Source organism: Carassius carassius, chromosome 38, assembly GCF_963082965.1.
Source record: "Carassius carassius chromosome 38, fCarCar2.1, whole genome shotgun sequence".
In the NCBI taxonomy this organism is placed as follows: Eukaryota; Metazoa; Chordata; class Actinopteri; order Cypriniformes; family Cyprinidae; genus Carassius; species Carassius carassius.
In genome coordinates this window covers 11379003-11398196 of record NC_081792.1, presented here as the reverse complement: position 1 = coordinate 11398196, position 19194 = coordinate 11379003, and the positions used below count along the sequence as shown (strand labels likewise).

Below are 19194 nucleotides of genomic sequence, written 5' to 3'. Positions count from 1 at the left end.
GTCTCCAGTTCCCTCATTCACCTTCTGTGTATTTATACCCGGTCTGTCTGTGTATGTGTCACGGAGTCCTTGTTTAATGTTGATCGTTATTCATGTCCGTCGCTTCTTGCCTTGCCTTGCCTTGCCTTGCCTTGCCTTGCCTTGCCTTGCCTTGCCTTGCCTTGCCTTGCCTTGCCTTGCCTTGCCTTGCCTTGGCTTGGCTTGGCTTGGCTTGGCTTGGCTTGCCTTGCCTTTATGTTATCTTTGGATATTCTGGTTTTGACCCTGCCTGGACCGTTTACCCCTTTGGATTACCCTTTAAATAAACGACTTACCTGCAATTGGTTCTCTCTCCCGTGTTATCTGTAACACCGAACGTGACAGAAGGACTCCGTCCCAGTAGGAACCAGCGGTATGTCATTTTTCCGTTCCCCAGCCAAGATGGCGGAGCGGTGAACCAAGTACCTTCGATTGACCGCCCTCCGCCAAGAGGGCAATGAAGTGGGTGCCCTGGCTCAGGTGTTCTGGTCCCTGGCTGAGGGCATGGGCTACAACGATGCGGCCCTCAAGGACTATTTCAATGGCGGGCTGGATGATCCAGTGTCATGGGAGGAGATGGCGCAGTTAGAGACACTGGAATTCTGGGAATTCGTGCGCTACCTGCAGCATCGGCTTCGGTGGGATGCCCCAGCCACTTCTGTCTCTTCCGGCGGGGTGGTCATCAGCCCAGCGCCAATGCCCAAATTGGCCAACGTTCCAGCGCCACAGCCCAAGATGGCCGCCAGCCCAGCGCCAAGGCCCAAAGTGGCCACCGGTTCAGAGCCACAGCCCAAGATGGCCGTCAGCCTAGCGCCACAGCACAAGATGGCCGCTAACCCAGCGCCAATGACCAAATTGGCCAACGTTCCAGCGCCACAGCCCAAGATGGCCGCCAGCCCAGCGCCAATGCCCAAATTGGCCACCGGTCCAGCACCACAGTACAAGATGGCCGCCAGCCCAGCGCCAATGCCCAAATTGGCCACCGGTTCAGCGCCACAGCCCAAGATGGCCGTCAGCCTAGCGCCACAGCACAAGATGGCCGCTAACCCAGCGCCAATGCCCAAATTGGCCACCGGTCCAGCGCCACAGTACAAGATGGCCACCAGTCCAGCGCCACAACCCCAGATGGCCACCAGCCCAGCACCTCAGTACAAGATGGCCGCCTGTCCAGAGTCATGGCCCAAGATGGCTGCTTGCCCAGCGCCGCTGCAAAGGAGGAGAGTCTCAGCTGACCCTCCGGAGTCGAGTCAGGTGCCAGTTGACCCTCCAGAGTCGAGTCAGGTGCCAGTTGACCCTCCAGAGTCGAGTCAGGTGCCAGTTGACCCTCCAGAGTCGAGTCAGGTGCCAGTTGACCCTCCAGAGTCGAGTCAGGTGCCAGTTGACCCTCCAGAGTCGAGTCAGGTGCCAGTTGACCCTCCAGAGTCGAGTCAGGTGCCAGTTGACCCTCCAGAGTCGAGTCAGGTGCCAGTTGACCCTCCAGAGTTGAGTCAGGTGCCTGTGAACTCTCCAGAGTCGAGTCAGGTGCCTGTGAACTCTCCAGAGTCGAGTCAGGTGCCTGTGAACTCTCCAGAGTCGAGTCAGGTGCCTGTGAACTCTCCAGAGTCGAGTCAGGTGCCTGTGAACTCTCCAGAGTCGAGTCAGGTGCCTGTGAACTCTCCAGAGTCGAGTCAGGTGCCTGTGAACTCTCCAGAGTCAGGGCTAGTCACCGCTGATCCTCCAGAGTCAGGGCTAGTCACCGCGGATCCTCCAGAGTCAGGGCTAGTCACCGCGGATCCTCCAGAGTCAGGGCTAGTCACCGCGGATCCTCCAGAGTCAGGGCTAGTCACCGCGGATCCTCCAGAGTTAGGGCTAGTCACCGCGGATCCTCCAGAGTCAGGGCTAGTCACCGCAGATCCTCCAGAGTCAGGGCTAGTCACCGCGGATGCTCCAGAGTCAGGGGTAGTCACCGCGGATCCTCCAGAGTCAGGGCTAGTCACCGTTGACCTTTCAGAGTCAAGTCAAGTCACCGGTGATCTTCAAGGACTGAGTCAAGTCACCGGTGATCTTCAAGGACTGAGTCAAGTCACCGGTGATCTTCAAGGACTGAGTCAAGTCACCGGTGATCTTCAAGGACTGAGTCAAGTCACCGGTGATCTTCAAGGACTGAGTCAAGTCACCGGTGATCTTCAAGGACTGAGTCAAGTCACCGGTGATCTTCAAGGACTGAGTCAAGTCACCGGTGATCTTCAAGGACTGTGTCAAGTCACCGGTGAACTTCAAGGACTGAGTCAAGTCACCGGTGATCTTCAAGGACTGTGTCAAGTCACCGGTGATCTTCAAGGACTGAGTCAAGTCACCGGTGATCTTCAAGGACTGAGTCAAGTCACCGGTGATCTTCAAGGACTGAGTCAAGTCACCGGTGATCTTCAAGAACAAAGGCAAGTCACCATTGATCTTCATGAGCAAATACAAGTCACCAATGATCTTCATGAGCAGTGTCAGGCCATGTTCACTCCTGTCCCTGTTCCTCTCTGTCAGTCTGGCCCTCCGTCCCTCCCACTGAACCTCCTCCGGTCCTCCTCCCTCCTGGTCTCCCTGTTTGGTGTTCACACTTCTGGTGTCTGTTCCCCATGTTTTTCTTTTCTGGCCCTCCGTCCCTCCCCCTGAACCTCCACCTGTCCGCCTCCCTCCTGGTCTCTGTTTTGTGTCTGTCGTGGAGCGTCTGGGAGCCGCTCCGTAGAGGGGGGGTACTGTCACAGTGTCTGGGTTGTGTCCCTGGGTTTCCACTAGATGTCCTCCTTTCCCACGGTGTCTGTCGCCTTATTAACTGTCTGTTCCCTTATTTGATCACCTTCCTCCTTGTTTGAGTTAATTGATTATTCCCCACCTGTCTCCAGTTCCCTCATTCACCTTCTGTGTATTTATACCCGGTCTGTCTGTGTATGTGTCACGGAATCCTTGTTTAATGTTGATCGTTATTCATGTCCGTCGCTTCTTGCCTTGCCTTGCCTTGCCTTACCTTGTCTTCGTGTCTTGTTTATGTTATCTTTGGATATTCTGGTTTTGACCCTGCCTGGACTGTTTACCCCTTTGGATTACCCTTTAAATAAACGACTTACCTGCAATTGGTTCTCTCTCCCGTGTTATCTGTAACACCGAACGTGACACTACCTATTAAGTTCCGTATCAGTTACAAATTATCATTACTTACCTATAAGGAACTAAATGGTTTAGCTCCTGCATAACTAACTAGAATTATACCACGCTACAACCCATCATGCTCCCTAAGGTCACAAAATGCTGGACTTTTGGTAGTTCCTAGGATAGCAAAATCCACTAAAGGAGGTAGAGCTTTTTCACATTTGGCTCCCAAACTCTGGAATAGCCTTCCTGATAATGTTCGGGGTTCAGACACACTCTCTCTGTTTAAATCTAGATTAAAAACATATCTCTTTCGCCAAGCATTTGAATAATGCATCTCATAATTTGTGGCTGCAGTTGCATCTGATCAAATGTGCATTCTTATTCTTTAGCTTGGGTTAAACTAATTAATTTTACTTTGTTGGATCAGCAGCTATGCTAATGATATCTCTATTTGTTTCTCTGTTTTGCCACGGGATTTACATCTATACAAATAAACTTGGATTGAATTGAATTGAATAAACAACTTTTTGTTTTATATTTCTCTAGCATTTTTAATTCAATTAATGTCAATTGCAATGCTTCGTGGGATCATAGTTCCTTCACTTATTAAAGCTGTTTTGTCTGATTCTCATATAATTAAAGTCTGTAATGTTGTGATTCTCCTCATAGCTGGTTAATTCAGTTCATGGCATACAAGGATTGTTTTTTTTAGTCGCTATGGGAAAAATATTTGCAGAAACCAGCGCTGATGAAAAATTGACAGGCACTAATGTGCTGATATCGGTGTAATAATTATAACGAAATAGAACTGTACACTCAAAAAAATGATTCTTGCCAGTAATTGAAATGAAGTAAACTATTTAAATAAAGTATATTTAAAAAATTATGAAATAATTATTATTATTCTGAATTAAGCTTTCTCAACATGAACGTAATGGATCCGAAACCAACCTGATCAAATTACATAAACCATGCCTAATTCGTTGCAGTAAAGCGTGAATGCGAATGTTGCGCATGCGCATAAAAAAAAAAAAAAAAAAAACCTGAAGGCGGGATTTCAACCAGAGCGCGTGACGACAGTGATTCAGCGGTGAGAAGATTAATGGAGAACGGTTGAGGAGATTATAAAAGGTAAGATATTTTCTTCATGTATAATTGATGTAGACTTTAACATATAAGCTATTTTGTATTATATGATCTATCTTGATTTACAGTAGCTGCCAACTGCACTTTTTAGTGAATGAACTATTTTCGGCCTTCCCTGCTAACTTTTTCTTGATCATTTTAAACCTTACGGCCCATACCGTTTGAGTAACGTTATGTAGGCTTACTAAGTCTAACGTTACATTGTTTTTTTTATTTTATTTTACTTTTTTGCACTTAAGCAGATTAGGCGTGTTTTTTAACTGTCATCTAACGTTAGACGTAATTTACATTCACTTTGCAAATATGTTAGAACATGTACGTTAAGTTGACTGTTAACGTTAGGATCTCGGGTAAAAACAAATATGTTATCAAATATATGCAAATTGAACCATTTTAAGGTACATGGTCGACTGTGTGCATCTTTTTAGGCTGATTAACGTTACTTGCCTTAACTTTTCTTTCTTTTTTTTCTGTTTTTTAAATAATAGATTAGCCATCTCTATGTAACCTTCCATTTTGCTTTTCTATAAATATACTTTGCAACTACGCTAAAGCGTTGTACAAACATCCTCGACATAATATGAAAGTTGCATGTAACATTTTGTAAGATGTTCTGTTAAAAAAAATTATTTCCATGAAGTGGAACATTCATTCTTTTCATGCTGAGTTGTACTTTCATTATAAAAATCTAATCATGTCGTTTTTAATATTCCAGAGACTTCGTTGTGACATAATTCCACATTGAATCGGATTAAAGTCAATCACTCACTTAAGGTATGTATAGTTTGTTTTTTGTAATATGTTTATGTGTTTTGTAAACTGTACTAGTTTCATTTCTTTGTAAAAGTGTTGATCTTTTCTCTCTTTTTTAGACATTAAGTTATATGAGTATATGAAAGATACATGTAAAAGTTTATAGGATTTCCATTTAAAACTAATTTTGTACATTGAGTCGATCAGCATTCTTTTAATGCAGAGTTTTCATTACAAAACTGAAGTTATATGCATCTTTACTATTTCCGAGACCTCATCATTGTGACATAATTCCACATTATCTTCAGTTTGGGGCAATCACTCAATTACAGTAAGTGTTGTTATATATATATTTTTTTTTTGCATTTAATTTCTTAAGAAGCAATAAAAAATATCAAACTATAATAAGTATTTATTATAGTGCCATTTCTGATTGTATAATTTTGTGTCAAATTTTCAGTGTGGTGACATACACATCAAACGAGATTGTCATCCAGAGTCTATGTGTGTACCTCAGTGAAGACGTGACAACAGTCATCAAAGAATTCCAGGTTTGTATACGTATGCCCTTTTTAAGGACCTAACTTACATTGCCAGCCTGTATGTTGCAAATATTTCAGTGAAACTGAAAATGTGTTCTTTATTTATTTATTTATTTATTATTATTAAATTATTTAATATTTATTTACTTACTTTTGCCTTAGGACTGCAACCCTGAAGAAGCAGAAAAATAAATTTCTGAGACCACTCTGGGGCTTTTTGTGATTTGCAAAGAAGGTGCTGGTGCTGAGGATGAGTCTGGTGATGTTGGAGTTGTGGGCAGCAAGCTTTCCCCAAAGGTTCAAGCACTTAAAATTAAAATGTTTCTGTGAAAAGGACATTCACTGGTTGCCTACATATTTCCAACAACTGGAGGAACATTGAAAACATTTAGACAAGAATGCCCTCTACAAACTGATGACACTAACTCCAGCATGCAAGAGACTGCACTTTCCTGCTTCCTTGTTGGTGGAATGCTACTTATTCCACCATCAAAACAAAGGTCTGACATTTTTGAAGGCATGGCTGAGAAGATATTTTGGTATGCAGCATACCCCTCTGCAATGAGTAGGACACATTGTAATGGCCTAAATGCTGAAATGTGAAAACCTGTTATATGTATTTAAAAAGTGTTGAAAACTTGATTCACGTGAAGTAAAATATTTGCTTTTATTTTTTCCCTTTTGTTTTAATTATTATTACTTCTTTTTTATTGTATTTTATTTTTATTTTATTGTATAAAGGGTCCTGGTTATTTAATTATTTTAACAAATATTTAGGAAGAGAATGGACCATTTACATTTCTGTTTTGTGTTATAGATCAGGAGAAAGCACATTGTTTACTGTACTATGCAATAATATGACAGTATTACCTTGAAAATGTGAAATTAATCTTTGATGTTAAAATGGTTTCTTGTTGATCCCTGTTAGTTGTGGGCAGTTGTTTTTATTTGTTAAGTACTGCATTACAGTATGTGCTGCTTTCATGTGTTTTTTTGTTTTTTTTGGCCAGATTGGATGTTACTTTCATCATGGGCCAATTACTACAATAAATGTTTGAAAGTGTAACATGTTTTGTCAATTTATTTAATAGAATTAAGAAAAGGTAAGGTGATTATATAAAGCAAGTAACAATAAGTTATTGAAAATGAGTAAAGTTTATGTATTTTACAAGCTTAAATCACAGTTCATCAGTTTTCATAAAATGTATTTAATTCATTTACGTCAACTGAACATGAAAGGGTGAAGCTTAAACAAATGTTAACTTTTGCATTGGATTTATGTGATTAAATTGGATGGAAAATTGACATCTAATTGAATTACATAAGTTTTAACTTTTGGGGTGAAATATTTTTTTGAGTGTAAGCAGTAGATGCAGAAAATGAATCTTATCCTCCTGAGACGCGAAAGTTTACCTGGTATGCATTTTATAATTGTTCTTGCTATTTGGGATATGTAGGACCTAATAAGTATAATACCTAAAATTTGTTTTTGTACAGGAACTAGTTTTTGCACAAAAATATGTCCTCATACGAGTACAGTGGGTCTATCTTACTGTATGACACACATAGACTCCATTGGTACAAAAAGTTAATTTGACACATTGTCACAGTTTATTTGAAAATGTAAATATCCTTTGAACTGTGGCTTTTTTTTCTAACTAGCTGCCTCTATCTTTCCAGCCTGTCTGGAATAGCCCCTATTGGCTGGTGTGAATTGCTGCAAAGCAGTTTCGTTCACTTTGCAAGCACAGATGCACATTGCATGTCATGCGTTGAACATGGAATTTCCCAGTGCAGCCTTGTGCTCTGCATTCATGCATTTCATTCATAAGTTATGCTATGCTATGCGGGACTCAGTTTAAAAAAAAAAAATGAAAAGACATGAATGAAGATACATATGCAAAATCAATTGATTTTTTAAATCACCGATACATTTTTAGATTTCAAGATTTATTTTATTTTTTTACCAAACTTTGTATAAAGATGATTCTCAACTATGTTATAACAGAATGATTCAATATACCATTTTTCTTTCTGCAAAATATGTGTAAAATTAACATTAATGGGTTTTCTCATTATATACAATGTATCTATAAACTAAATCTAATTTGCATATTAATGTGTTTTTGGGGAAACATGTAATGAAAAAAGAAGTGTAATAATGGGAGTAATAATTGACAAGATTTTCATAATAATATATATAATATTTTATAGAATATTGAAATATAATTTCTTTCTCTATTAATTTGTTATGTCTCCAAAAATGCGTAATAAATATGCTTTTAGTCCCGGTGTCCTCATGTGAGGACATGTATGAGTCAATGTCCTGTTTAGTAACAAAGTCATATTTTGATTTTAAACCCCTTAACATTTTCCTGAGATGTTGATTTATGACACAGAATTTTAAAATTAGACATATTTAAATGATAACTACAAAATATTATCATATTTCCATAAGAGTGTCACTAAATTAATTTCAGACACCAAGGAGAGGGAGTGGTCATGTGAAACATCCAATCATTTGGTATCTCTGAAAAGCCTTGAATGTGCTCTGTACAGGACATCCAGACTTAAAACTGTGGCATTAACAGTCTCAGAGAAATTAACAAAAATGTAATGTCCTCAAATGAGGCTGCAGGGTCTCAAAAGGTTAAAACACTGCCAGTAATCAGCAGTCAGAGCCCTACAGTAAAATCATCCCACTGTTACTTGGTTACCATGGTAACTGAGTCCATACCAAAATCTGTGTGAGGAGACACTCAGTCGCACACTGCAGTGCATGCCGGGGTTAGGTAATCATGAATCAGTGAAATGATTCATAACTCTGGTTAACATTAAATATAAACTGAATATGGAGCATTGCAATAAAAGAGACAAAAAAAAAGAAAAAAATGTCTGATGAGAAACATAAATTCTGTCAAAAAAGACCACACTTTTGACTAATAGTAAACATACTGTACTACACTGTGTCTTGTGCACTGTAATAACTGCAAGCACTCTGTCAACATTGCTTACGTCCACGTTTCTCTTTAGTATTGGACTGAAATATGCTGGTATTGTATTGCATTGTTGCTATCTTTATGCATGGCTCTGGGTGTGGAACATGCACAACATCAAATGGGAATTTAATTCAAATAAAGTTACTCAAATGTTATTATTAACAAAGACCTTAAAATGTACTACTTCACTGTACCCAAAAACATATTAATAAACAATTTATTTAATTAAACTATATTTAATACTAGAAGTATCAAAAAAGTAGCCTTCTGAAGTCATATGACAGCTCTGTATGCAGTTATTTTAATTTAATTGTATTACTTCAAGTGCTTGTACATCAACTCATGATTCCACATTCCTGATTCCAGAACAAATGATTCCGATTTCACTTTTGATTTTCACTGACATATTGCTTTAAATACCTTATTGGAGGCCATTTCACTGACGGAGTGACGTGTTTGAAGGGTCTCTAGCTGGTCCAAACACCAGTCCAGCTCTTCAAGAGTCTCGACGGCAAGTTTCTGATATGTCTCATCTGCAACAAACAACCTCAGGTGTCAGAACATCAGTAATGTTAATAATTTCCAGACCTTTACATCTCTAAACATATGGCTGAGGTCTACAAAATCCTCATCTTTGGCTAGACCAGCTCAAGTTCTTACACTCACCGGACAGGCTTGTTTTACAGGCTGACTGAGGGTTAGCGAGTCTCCTGATTTACAGAAAAAAAGTTGTAAAAAAAAAGTTATAAATCATTTTCTTATTAATCTTTCCATTCACTACGGAGCCCCGCACACGACATGTAAGAAAAAATAAATAAATTGTGCGCACTATTTACTAATTCGTTCCCTCAATGTACTAAACCGTGCACATGATTACTATTGCGTTCCCTCGATTAGTAAATCGTGCGCACGATTTAGCCTACTATTTTTTCCTGCATGTCATGTGTGGTGCTCCGTAATTCACTGACTGTCTGAAGGTGTTTCTGCTACAGACTCACTTGTTGTTTCTGTCTTGCACATGGGTTAAAGCTGCAACATTACTTCTCACTGTACGCAGACTGGCAAGAACCTGCAGGACACACACACACACACACACACACACGCGCACACACACGCGCACACACACACACACACACACAGTGCAGGGTGACTGTAAGACATATTACACATCCACATATCTACACAATACAAAGGCCACAGAACTACAGAACCCCTTCTTACACACATCTTATTATAAACAAGTGTGCAGAGTGCCATGCACAATTTTGCAAGCTCTTTGTGAAATTTCAAATATAAAAAGCTTTAATATATAAGGTCAGCCGATTTAACATGCTAGTTTGATTAATGGTTCACTGATTAATGGTTTGATTAAAGGTTCATTCGATCAAAGAAATAACATATTAAAATTATGAACGCATTTAACGCTCTTCTTTTTTTTACAACTCACTAATGTCCAATTAAATCGCATTCATCTCATAGCACTATTTGTTGAATTCTAACAGCAGTGTAAATGTCTATTCAATGATTTTCTCATTTAACATTATAAAAACTTTATCTTTGTTTTTTTGTGCAATTATTTTGAAATCGGTACATCATGCAATTAATTTGATAAAAAAAATTAATCTCATGACAGCCCTATATATAGCTAGAGGGCATATATACTGAATATACACATACACTTATACACAATTTGTATATTGTCATTCCTTACCCAATTATTCGTATTTTTTTGTATTTTTTAATTCTTTTATTATTATTTTTTTGGGGGGTCGCTGTCATTCTGTTGCACTGCGGAGCTTCTATCACAAAAACAAATTCCTCGTATGTGTAAACATACCTGACAATAAAGCTCATTCTGATTCTGATTCTGATTTATTATACATTTTTTTAATCAATAACCAACTGACCTGAGCAAACGGCGTTACAATCATGTCCTCCCCATGACTGCAAAGGAGAAGTCAACGATCATCATCAAAATTACAAATTTAACAAGAAATCAATACTGAATTTACTTTACGTCACAAAAACTTTTTTTTTTATCACAGATTAAAACATTTCCTGATGGATCAAATTATGGAGGACTGAGATTGTCATATAAATAAATATATACAGCTTTCAATAAAATTGTAAATATAAATAAATAAAATATAAATAACGTAATCATTTTTTTTCCATTGCACTTTGCTGTATTTAAAAATACAGGATCTCTCTCGCTCTCTCAAGCCTAATATGTGAGCTTTATTTCTTAATTCCATTTCTTAAAAAAAAAAAAATATCATTATTTTACTTGGAAATACATGAGATTACAGAAGTAATACAGGTTACTGACTTTATATTTACTATAGGCTTTAGTTTTTACAAAGATAGAAATAAATGTACTGCTTTCAAGAGCTATGATGAAAGATGAACTAACAATTAAATGGCAAATCAGAAAAATATGTTGAGTCAGTCCAGTGACAGAGTACTATGACATATTGTGCTTTAGTATGTGATGAAAGCTTACAGCTCGCTGGCATTTGAGGACTTTCTGGACATCGTCTTGGACGAGAGGTCGAAATCTGAGTCCGAGCGATAAAGGAAAGACTCTCGCCTCTGGCTGTTGGCCTGGAGGACCAGACCTGAGCCTGGACTGAGGTCCAATGGACTGCGGCCGATCGACAACCCATTTTCCACATCGAAACTGTAACAGAATAACAGGTGACAGAAAGGTAGTTTTCTAAGGGAACATTTTGACAACCAAAAGAAGAAACTGCAAAGCATTTGATTGAATGATTGTTGAAAATTGCAACATACATTGAAGACACTGTAATTATTGCAACTGCAAGGACAAGTGTTATTTTTAATGTTAAATCTGTGATTATCCAACAGCAGAGGATAGAAAGAGTGTAAGTTAGCTTTCATATATTCTGAATGAAATATTTTATTTAGGGCTGTACAATAAAGTTTCAATGGTTAATCACAAATATTTTGCTAATTTATTATTAATCACTATTATTGCCATTTTAATGATTTTTTCCCCACATTTTATCAGAATTATTGCACTTTCACATAAGCACAAATCAAGAGAACGTCAACCCACAATTTGCTTGCAGATTGACTCGCAGCAAAAAAGGCGCAAAAACCAAGTGAAAGAAAACAGACTGGCTCAATACACTTTTATTAGAGCAGAATATCCCAATAGAGATCACTAAATTACAAATTACAACAGTGTTTTCAGATCATCAGCATTTTTGTCTGTAATGTACAGAGTGTAGGTGCACATGGTTGCCAGGTTGGGATGATTAAGTCAACCACTTGGGCAGAAAATGTATATTTATAAAAAAGAAATTCCCTGATTGAGGGATTTAAACTTTTGAAATATGTTAAGTTTTGTTCCCAATGCAAGATTATGCAAATGCCAATTTAAAATTAAATAATTTTCAGGATAAATAACCAGTGGGCAAACAACACATATGATTATGCATAATAAATCAAGTGAATCAGAAGCTGTGACCAGGATTAAAAAATGACTTATTGTACATCTCTTATTTCATTTATAATTGCCAGTCAGTGAAAACCTCTGGCCCACAAGCTGTTAACTGAAAAAGAGAAGAAGCAGGCTTTCGCTGGACTGTCTGTAGGTCTGGATTCAATGACTCTCTGCTCTGATTCAGAATGACTTGAAGAGCAAGTGAGCCAGGACTGCTTTTGGTTTATTTATATCTATGGTGAAGGTTCAGCAGCTGAAAGTCTATTTTTAGTTTCTCAGGTAAAATGTTGCTTCTCTGCATTCAGAAATATCATCACATTCTCATGCTAAAAGAGAAAACAGAAAATCCTCTGTTACTCAGCTCTCCTCAGGATATGTCGTGGTGATTGCTGGTTGGTGTTCTTACAATCGCTCAATGGTTTAAAGCAGTGGTCTCAAACTCAATTCCTGGAGGGCCACAGCTCTGCAAAGTTTAGCACCAGCCTGCTCCAAATCACACCTGATTGGAAGTTTCTAGTAATCCTGAGGACCTTGATTAGCTGGATCAGGTTTGTTTGATTAGGGTTGGAGTTAAACTGTGCAGAGCTGTGACCCTCCAGGAACTGAGTTTGAGACCAATGGTTTAAAGGGATAGTTTACCAAAAGTTGCAATTTTATTATCTTTCACTCACCATCAAGTTCTTCCAAACCGGTATGAGTTCTTTCTTCTGCTGTAGATATTTTGAAGAATGTGAGTAACAAAACAGTTTCTGCTCCTCATTGACATTTATAGTATTTTTTTCCCACACTATTGAAGTGAATGGGGACCAAAAACTGTGGTTACCCACATTATTCAAAATATCTTCAATGGAAGATAGCTATGTTCAATAGAAAAAAAGAAACGCAAACAGGTTTGGAACAAATTAAGTGTAAATGATGACTTTTATTATGATTTTTATTTTTGAGTGAACTATCCCCTTAAGGGTTTTTCAACTCCCTAGTCAAGAGTAATAAACTCAGACCTGTTTTTGAAATATTATTGATACTTCAGTTCACATTATTATTATTATTATTATTATTGTTATTATAATTTTTTTATTTTTTTATTTTATATATATATATATATATATATATATATATATATATATATATAATATACATATATGTATGTGTGTGTGTGTGTGTGTGTGTGTGTGTGTGTGTGACTGACTGGTGACCTAAAACTGTAAATTAAATTAATTTATTAAAGTCAAAAATACTACGTAATATCAATGAATCAACCTTTATAAAATAATTTACAACAACAAACCAAGTGTTTATGGGTTAAATCAGGTAACAATTTAATGATTACAACTTTTTATAGTGTAAAGGAATTAAAATTTAGTAAATGTCTAGTTTAAAAGACAATATCTGCTGTTTAAAAACAAATTGAACAGAGTAAGAATGCTACAAATATTTTTGATTTATATACATTACTACTACTTCCAATATTAAAACTCTAAATCAGAATTATGATGCAAACTCTAAATCAGAATTATGATGCAAACTCTACATCAGAATTATGATGCAAACTCTAAATTAGAATTATGATGCAAACTGTGAATCAGATGCAAACTCAACTATTTCAACAGATGCAAACTTAACATAACTCCACTATTTAATGATATTGCATTACTCAGTAGAATTGGGCAAATATTTACAGTATATTCTAAAGCACAAGACAATGTCTGGGAATAATCTAGTCCTGGAAATAATCTAACTTCTAATAAATATATCAGAATGTTTGTTTATATTTTAACAACTGGAAAAATCAAACACATTGTGATTTGATAATAACCAAAAGGAAATGTTTAGATATGTAAGGATCTATTTCCAAAATAAAACACACAGGTATCAAATATATGTCTTGTCAATATACATAGGTTATCAGAGAAACAGCCAGTGTCAAGACAAGCAGGTAAATTTATCATTTATTTTTGGGAAATTAAGATATATGACAGAGCATAATATACTGAGGAAAATTACAGTAAAATTACAGGAGGTTTTTCTTTCTCAGAATTCAGTCCTATGTAGCAAAATCCACATATTTCCAGAGAGGGAAGAGTAAAGTACAAACTACGAGTTCTGAATAGCAGGCTGACAGAATGCTAGAGTTTGTATAAAGCAGCAAATGTCAACATGAACTCACCACAGTATGTGCTTTTCACCTTATCTCGGTCACATTCGCAAGCAGACTGCCATTCTAACTCTCTCAAGACTTTTAGTAAAAACCTTGGACACAAATCCAAAGACAATCTTACCATTATAAATAGTTCCTGAAGAATAAAAATACATATTTATTATATTTAATTTACTAATTTAATTGGAAATTTATTTTAAAGACGAAAATCTGTAAATGCTGAAGCATAATATAGTGTTTTTACCATAAACACATTCAGTCCTATCTCTGTCTTGTATTTTGACTGAACACACACACACAAACACACGTGTAAGTGCTCTTTGCCAACAGACAAGTCACAGCATGAGATTAAAGCTGACAAATTTGTAGAATACCACAGAGACACACATAAGACAGTTTCAGGATAAGACACACTTAAGAGAAAACATTAGGAACTGCATTTTGCCAAAATAAATTAAAAAAGCCTATTTTAGAGGAAATGCGTTATATTTTTTTTTTCATTGCAATTATTTTTTATTACAATTAAAGAAACGTTCTCCCCCAAAATCCCCTAAATATTACTTTATTTACTAGAGATGTACTGATACAATTTTTTCAGAACCGATCTGATCCGAAATATTCTGTGTATTTGGATATATACCGATATATATTGATCCGTTACTGGCACAGTTTTTTAAATCAATGTATAACTTCTGTGTGTTGACCTGATCGTCACTCGTTTGTGTGTTAAACACAATCTATTTCATATAGAATAAAAACGTAATTTTAAAGAAAAATAACAAACGAAAACTCATATAATCATAATCTATGACCAAAATACTATTACGGTTAGTGGATAATTCAGCAGCAAAAGTTACTCTAAAATCATCAGTGCACAATAATTTTAGAAAATCTAAATATTTATTGAAAAAAAAAACATTATTTAAAAGTGAATTTTAAGTCTAGGGCTTAAAATGTTACACATTGCTCTTTGTATTGTTGTAAAATACATTCATGAAAAACAAATAAATATATATATATATATAAATATTAGGACTGGGCAAGTTTACGCGTTATCACATTAAATGATCAACGCAATAATTATTTTATCGCGCGTTAACACAGTTTTTTATTATTATGAAAGTCCGTGGCTCACAGGCTCTGAATACACATACAGACACATCATGGGTCACAGGAGGGGATGCTCCCGATCAAATTATTTAGGCTAAGCATCAACATTCACAAACCACTGTCCACTGTTTTAACAGAGAAGAATGCAATGAGCTCTTTAACACGACTTCATTAATGGGAAATAGGAAGTTTCAGATAGCACGTGAAGACAGCAGAGAAGCGCTCTCGCTCAACACAGTGGAGTAAATCCTTTTGTTAACTTTGTGGTTTATTATTTTGAGTCGTATGGGACGCGGTAACACACGGCCTTCTCACAATATATTGCTGCACACATCTATTGCATTTGCCGCTTTGAAATATTCACGCAATCATGCAGCATGTATCAGAAGATCTGCGCTCCGGCGCGGTTAGCGTTCACACTCACTGATCTATATATGACTGAATCGTACTCTTGCCCACCTCTTCCAACCGAGACAGGGACTGCTAAACGAACTGATCACACTAGTCAAACGAACCAGGCTATGGGGGACAATTGCCAAAATGACATTGAAGACTGGAGTAATGATGCTGAAAATTCAGCTTTGCATCACAGGAATAAATTACATTTGAAAACAAATTCAAATAGAAAACAGTAATTAAATTGTAATAATATTTAAAAATATTACTTATACTGTATTTTTGATAAAATATATGCAGCCTTGACGAGCTTTGACCAGTAGATGAGCCGTATATATGAAAAACTATGTTCTAAACATTTTGTGGGTTTGTAAAAGTAATATCTGTTTTGAACATTTAAATTAGGAAATATAATCATGGGCGAAAAAAGCTCAACTGTGAGTAGACTACATTAACTCCACTACACATTGTGAAATGTAGTAACTCAGAATCAGTGTTGGGAAGGTTACTTTGGAAATGTAATAGGTTACAGATCACAAGTTACCCTGTTTAAAATGTAATAGTAGTGTAACTTTTTCAATTACTTTATTAAAGTAATGTAACTAATTACTTTTGAGTACTTTTTGATTACTTTTCTAAATTTGTGAAAATTAAAGAATAATAAATAAAAGCATATACATCAACTTAAATACAGTTATCTAATAAGCATGTGTCGTATTCTGTGTAATAAACTCCTGAAACATTGGTGTTTTTTTTTAAACTGCTGTCTCTTTGTATATGATGATAGTTTTCTCAAAATAAGTAAAATGCACATGAAGTGACACAGAGCAGTTCTAGAAATTATGTTTATGTGCTCGTGTACTCCTATATTGAGGCAGCAGAGGTTGAAAACACTGCAAGCTTCAGTAGGCCTATGTGTAGTAAATGAAACCATGTCTTTGCCATTAATTTACAGGAGGGGCGGACTGGGAAAAAAATCTGACTGGAAAATTCAAACTCATACAAACAAATTCATGGACAAAACTATTTTTTTGTATGGACCTGACATAAAAAAAGGTTTAAATCTTTAATTTGGGGACATGCAAAATAATTAAAAGTTCTCGACTCCTGAACTGCACCTTCACTTCCATTTTTCTCTTCAGTCTCTTTATTTTGCCCTGTTATCCATCTCTCTCATGACTTTAATACTCAAGATTGAACAAAACTGCACTTTACAATACAATACTCTACAATACTACAATATCTTTATAGAAAAATCCTAATACTGTACACGAGTCATGTTTTTCCCTTACAAAAAATTACCATGCTTTTATTAGCCTATATAAAAGTAAAATAATCTTGTTTTGTTTTTGTTTTTTTGCAAATGGATTTGTATTTATTTTTAAATAAATACATTTGTAAAATAATTTTTCATTTTTGGTTACCACAGTTAAACAATAGTAACCATTTCTCTGGATTTATAGTAAAATATTAAAATGTTAATTTTCGTAAGGGTTGTGTTGTTGTCTGTCGTAGCTCCCCCTAAACCTATTTAAAAAAATCTGAATTTTTTTCAGCTAAATTCCTACTGTAACATTACAACACATAATAATGATGTCCTTTATATAGTATTTTGAGTGATGACTGATGAGCAACGTGCTGCTGCTTGATTAAAAAAACAAAGACAAAAAAGCATCTTTACAGATGAAACTGACCTGAAACCCTGAACAGTAGTTCTACTTCTCTGCTCCAGCAGTCCACCCTACTCACTCTCTCTCTCTCTCTCTCTCTCTCTCTCTCTCTCTCTCTCTCCCTCTCTCTCTCTCTCGCATTGATTACTCTGAGTCTGATCCAAACCGTTTGGCGGAGGCGCGGAGAGCGCGCGAGTCATGACTAACAATTCATGACTTATTAGAGATTTAATTATCAAATGGCGGATTCGCAAATGATCACTTTAGTACATTCGGCAGGCAATTATACACAACCTGTCCTCCAACCAATACGCCCGTATAGGTCGTTTGTCCAAATCCCTGAAATACGACCCATCAGAGCGTATACTACAATTGCGCCCCTATTGGTAAAAGGTCGTTTTCATATTAATGTTTTGTACTCTTTTATTTGCACTCTGATTTGCGTTTCGTGTAGCTCAGTTGGTAGATTATTGCGCTATACATTGATAGGTAATCATGCTATCATGGGTTCGATCCCAGGGAACGGATGTGCACGAAAATGTATGCTCAATAAATCATAATTTAGCATGATTTCTGTGAGGGTTAGGTTTAGGGGTGGGGTTAGGTGTGGTCATTCGAACGAATAAGCCACCTAGTAAAATATGTAGGAAATACTGTGAGATCGGTGTAAAAAGCCCACACACGTTTTGATTGGTAATGACGTTATACGTCATTTCATGACGACAGACGCAACGCGATACTGTCATTATTTTTACGCCCGCTAGAGAGCGCTTAACTTTAAAACGTAAATATAGGTCGTAATAAGGTGCTTGCACAAACGACCTATATGGTCGTTTTTTGTTGGAGGACAGGCTCATTATACAATAATGATATTAAATAGAGGGCAAAATCGGCTGCCAGGCCACCGAAATTGTCCCGGTTCTCCCGGTGTCCAGTCCGCGCCTGATTTCCACAGACACGCAGAATGTGCGGGTCATATATTGCATCTTTGGGGCTTTATATTCACAGACACTAGTCGATGTCATGTTTTGATTCAAGTGTACTGACCTACTTTTGATTTAGTCATCCAAAATGTGGCATATTCCGTCCGCGTTAGGCATTCCGTTTTTATGACTGGATTCTACGAACCAGACTGTGTTTCCGCATCCCGGAAATTATTAGGGCGGTATGTCTCAGAATAGTCAGTGCAATTTGGGAAAGAAATCAGTTAAATCTGTATGTGGATGTGTGTAAATATTCAAATGTAATCCCCTTTGTAATCGTTAAAAATTTCATAAGTAACTGTAATTTAATTACTAATTTTTTCGTAGTAACTGTAACTAATTACAGTTACAATAAATTTGTAATTAAATTACGTAACGCCGTTACATGTAACTAGTTACTCCCCAACACTGCTCAGAATGAACCCTGGTTCTGCAGGTGATGCTTTTAAACACTTTCAAAGTCATTACTGTGTTTTTCCTGCTCATGAGCGACTCTGACGACTCTGAACAGGCAAACATCAGGCACTGGAAACAGTCAGGATGCCAATCCCACCAGGAGCTCATGTTATGAGAGGGATCTGGGATGCTGGGATCAATAGGCTCTTGGTGTGAAGGGCACAATGAGAGGTTTGCAGTAATAAAGGACAGTTCTTTTCCATCCTTCACCTGATCACCAGCCGTATTGTAGAGCTCTGACTCTAGTGTCTCTGCTGGCGCTGATTAGGAGTTGGTCTTTATTTGGAACATTGCTTCGATCGTGATAGGACCGGACACATCACTTACACAGCAGAGCCAATTAAAGTGCACAGTGGCCAGTCATAAAGACT

The 19194-nt window shown here is 37.2% G+C and overlaps 1 protein-coding gene across 3 annotated transcripts in view; it reads right to left on the bottom strand.

The window, feature by feature from the left end:
- LOC132119307 (cAMP-specific 3',5'-cyclic phosphodiesterase 4C-like) overlaps positions 1 to 19194 on the bottom strand; it is a 75003-nt gene that overhangs the window by 7768 nt on the left and 48041 nt on the right. For all 3 annotated transcript variants that reach the window (XM_059529147.1, XM_059529149.1, XM_059529148.1), the window contains exons 2-6: positions 11085 to 11261; positions 10489 to 10525; positions 9580 to 9650; positions 9248 to 9291; positions 9002 to 9114 (exon numbers count right to left, since the gene is read on the bottom strand). In XM_059529147.1, the coding sequence (XP_059385130.1) occupies positions 9002 to 9114; positions 9248 to 9291; positions 9580 to 9650; positions 10489 to 10525; positions 11085 to 11261 (442 nt within the window). The remainder of the gene's footprint in view (positions 1 to 9001; positions 9115 to 9247; positions 9292 to 9579; positions 9651 to 10488; positions 10526 to 11084; positions 11262 to 19194) is intronic.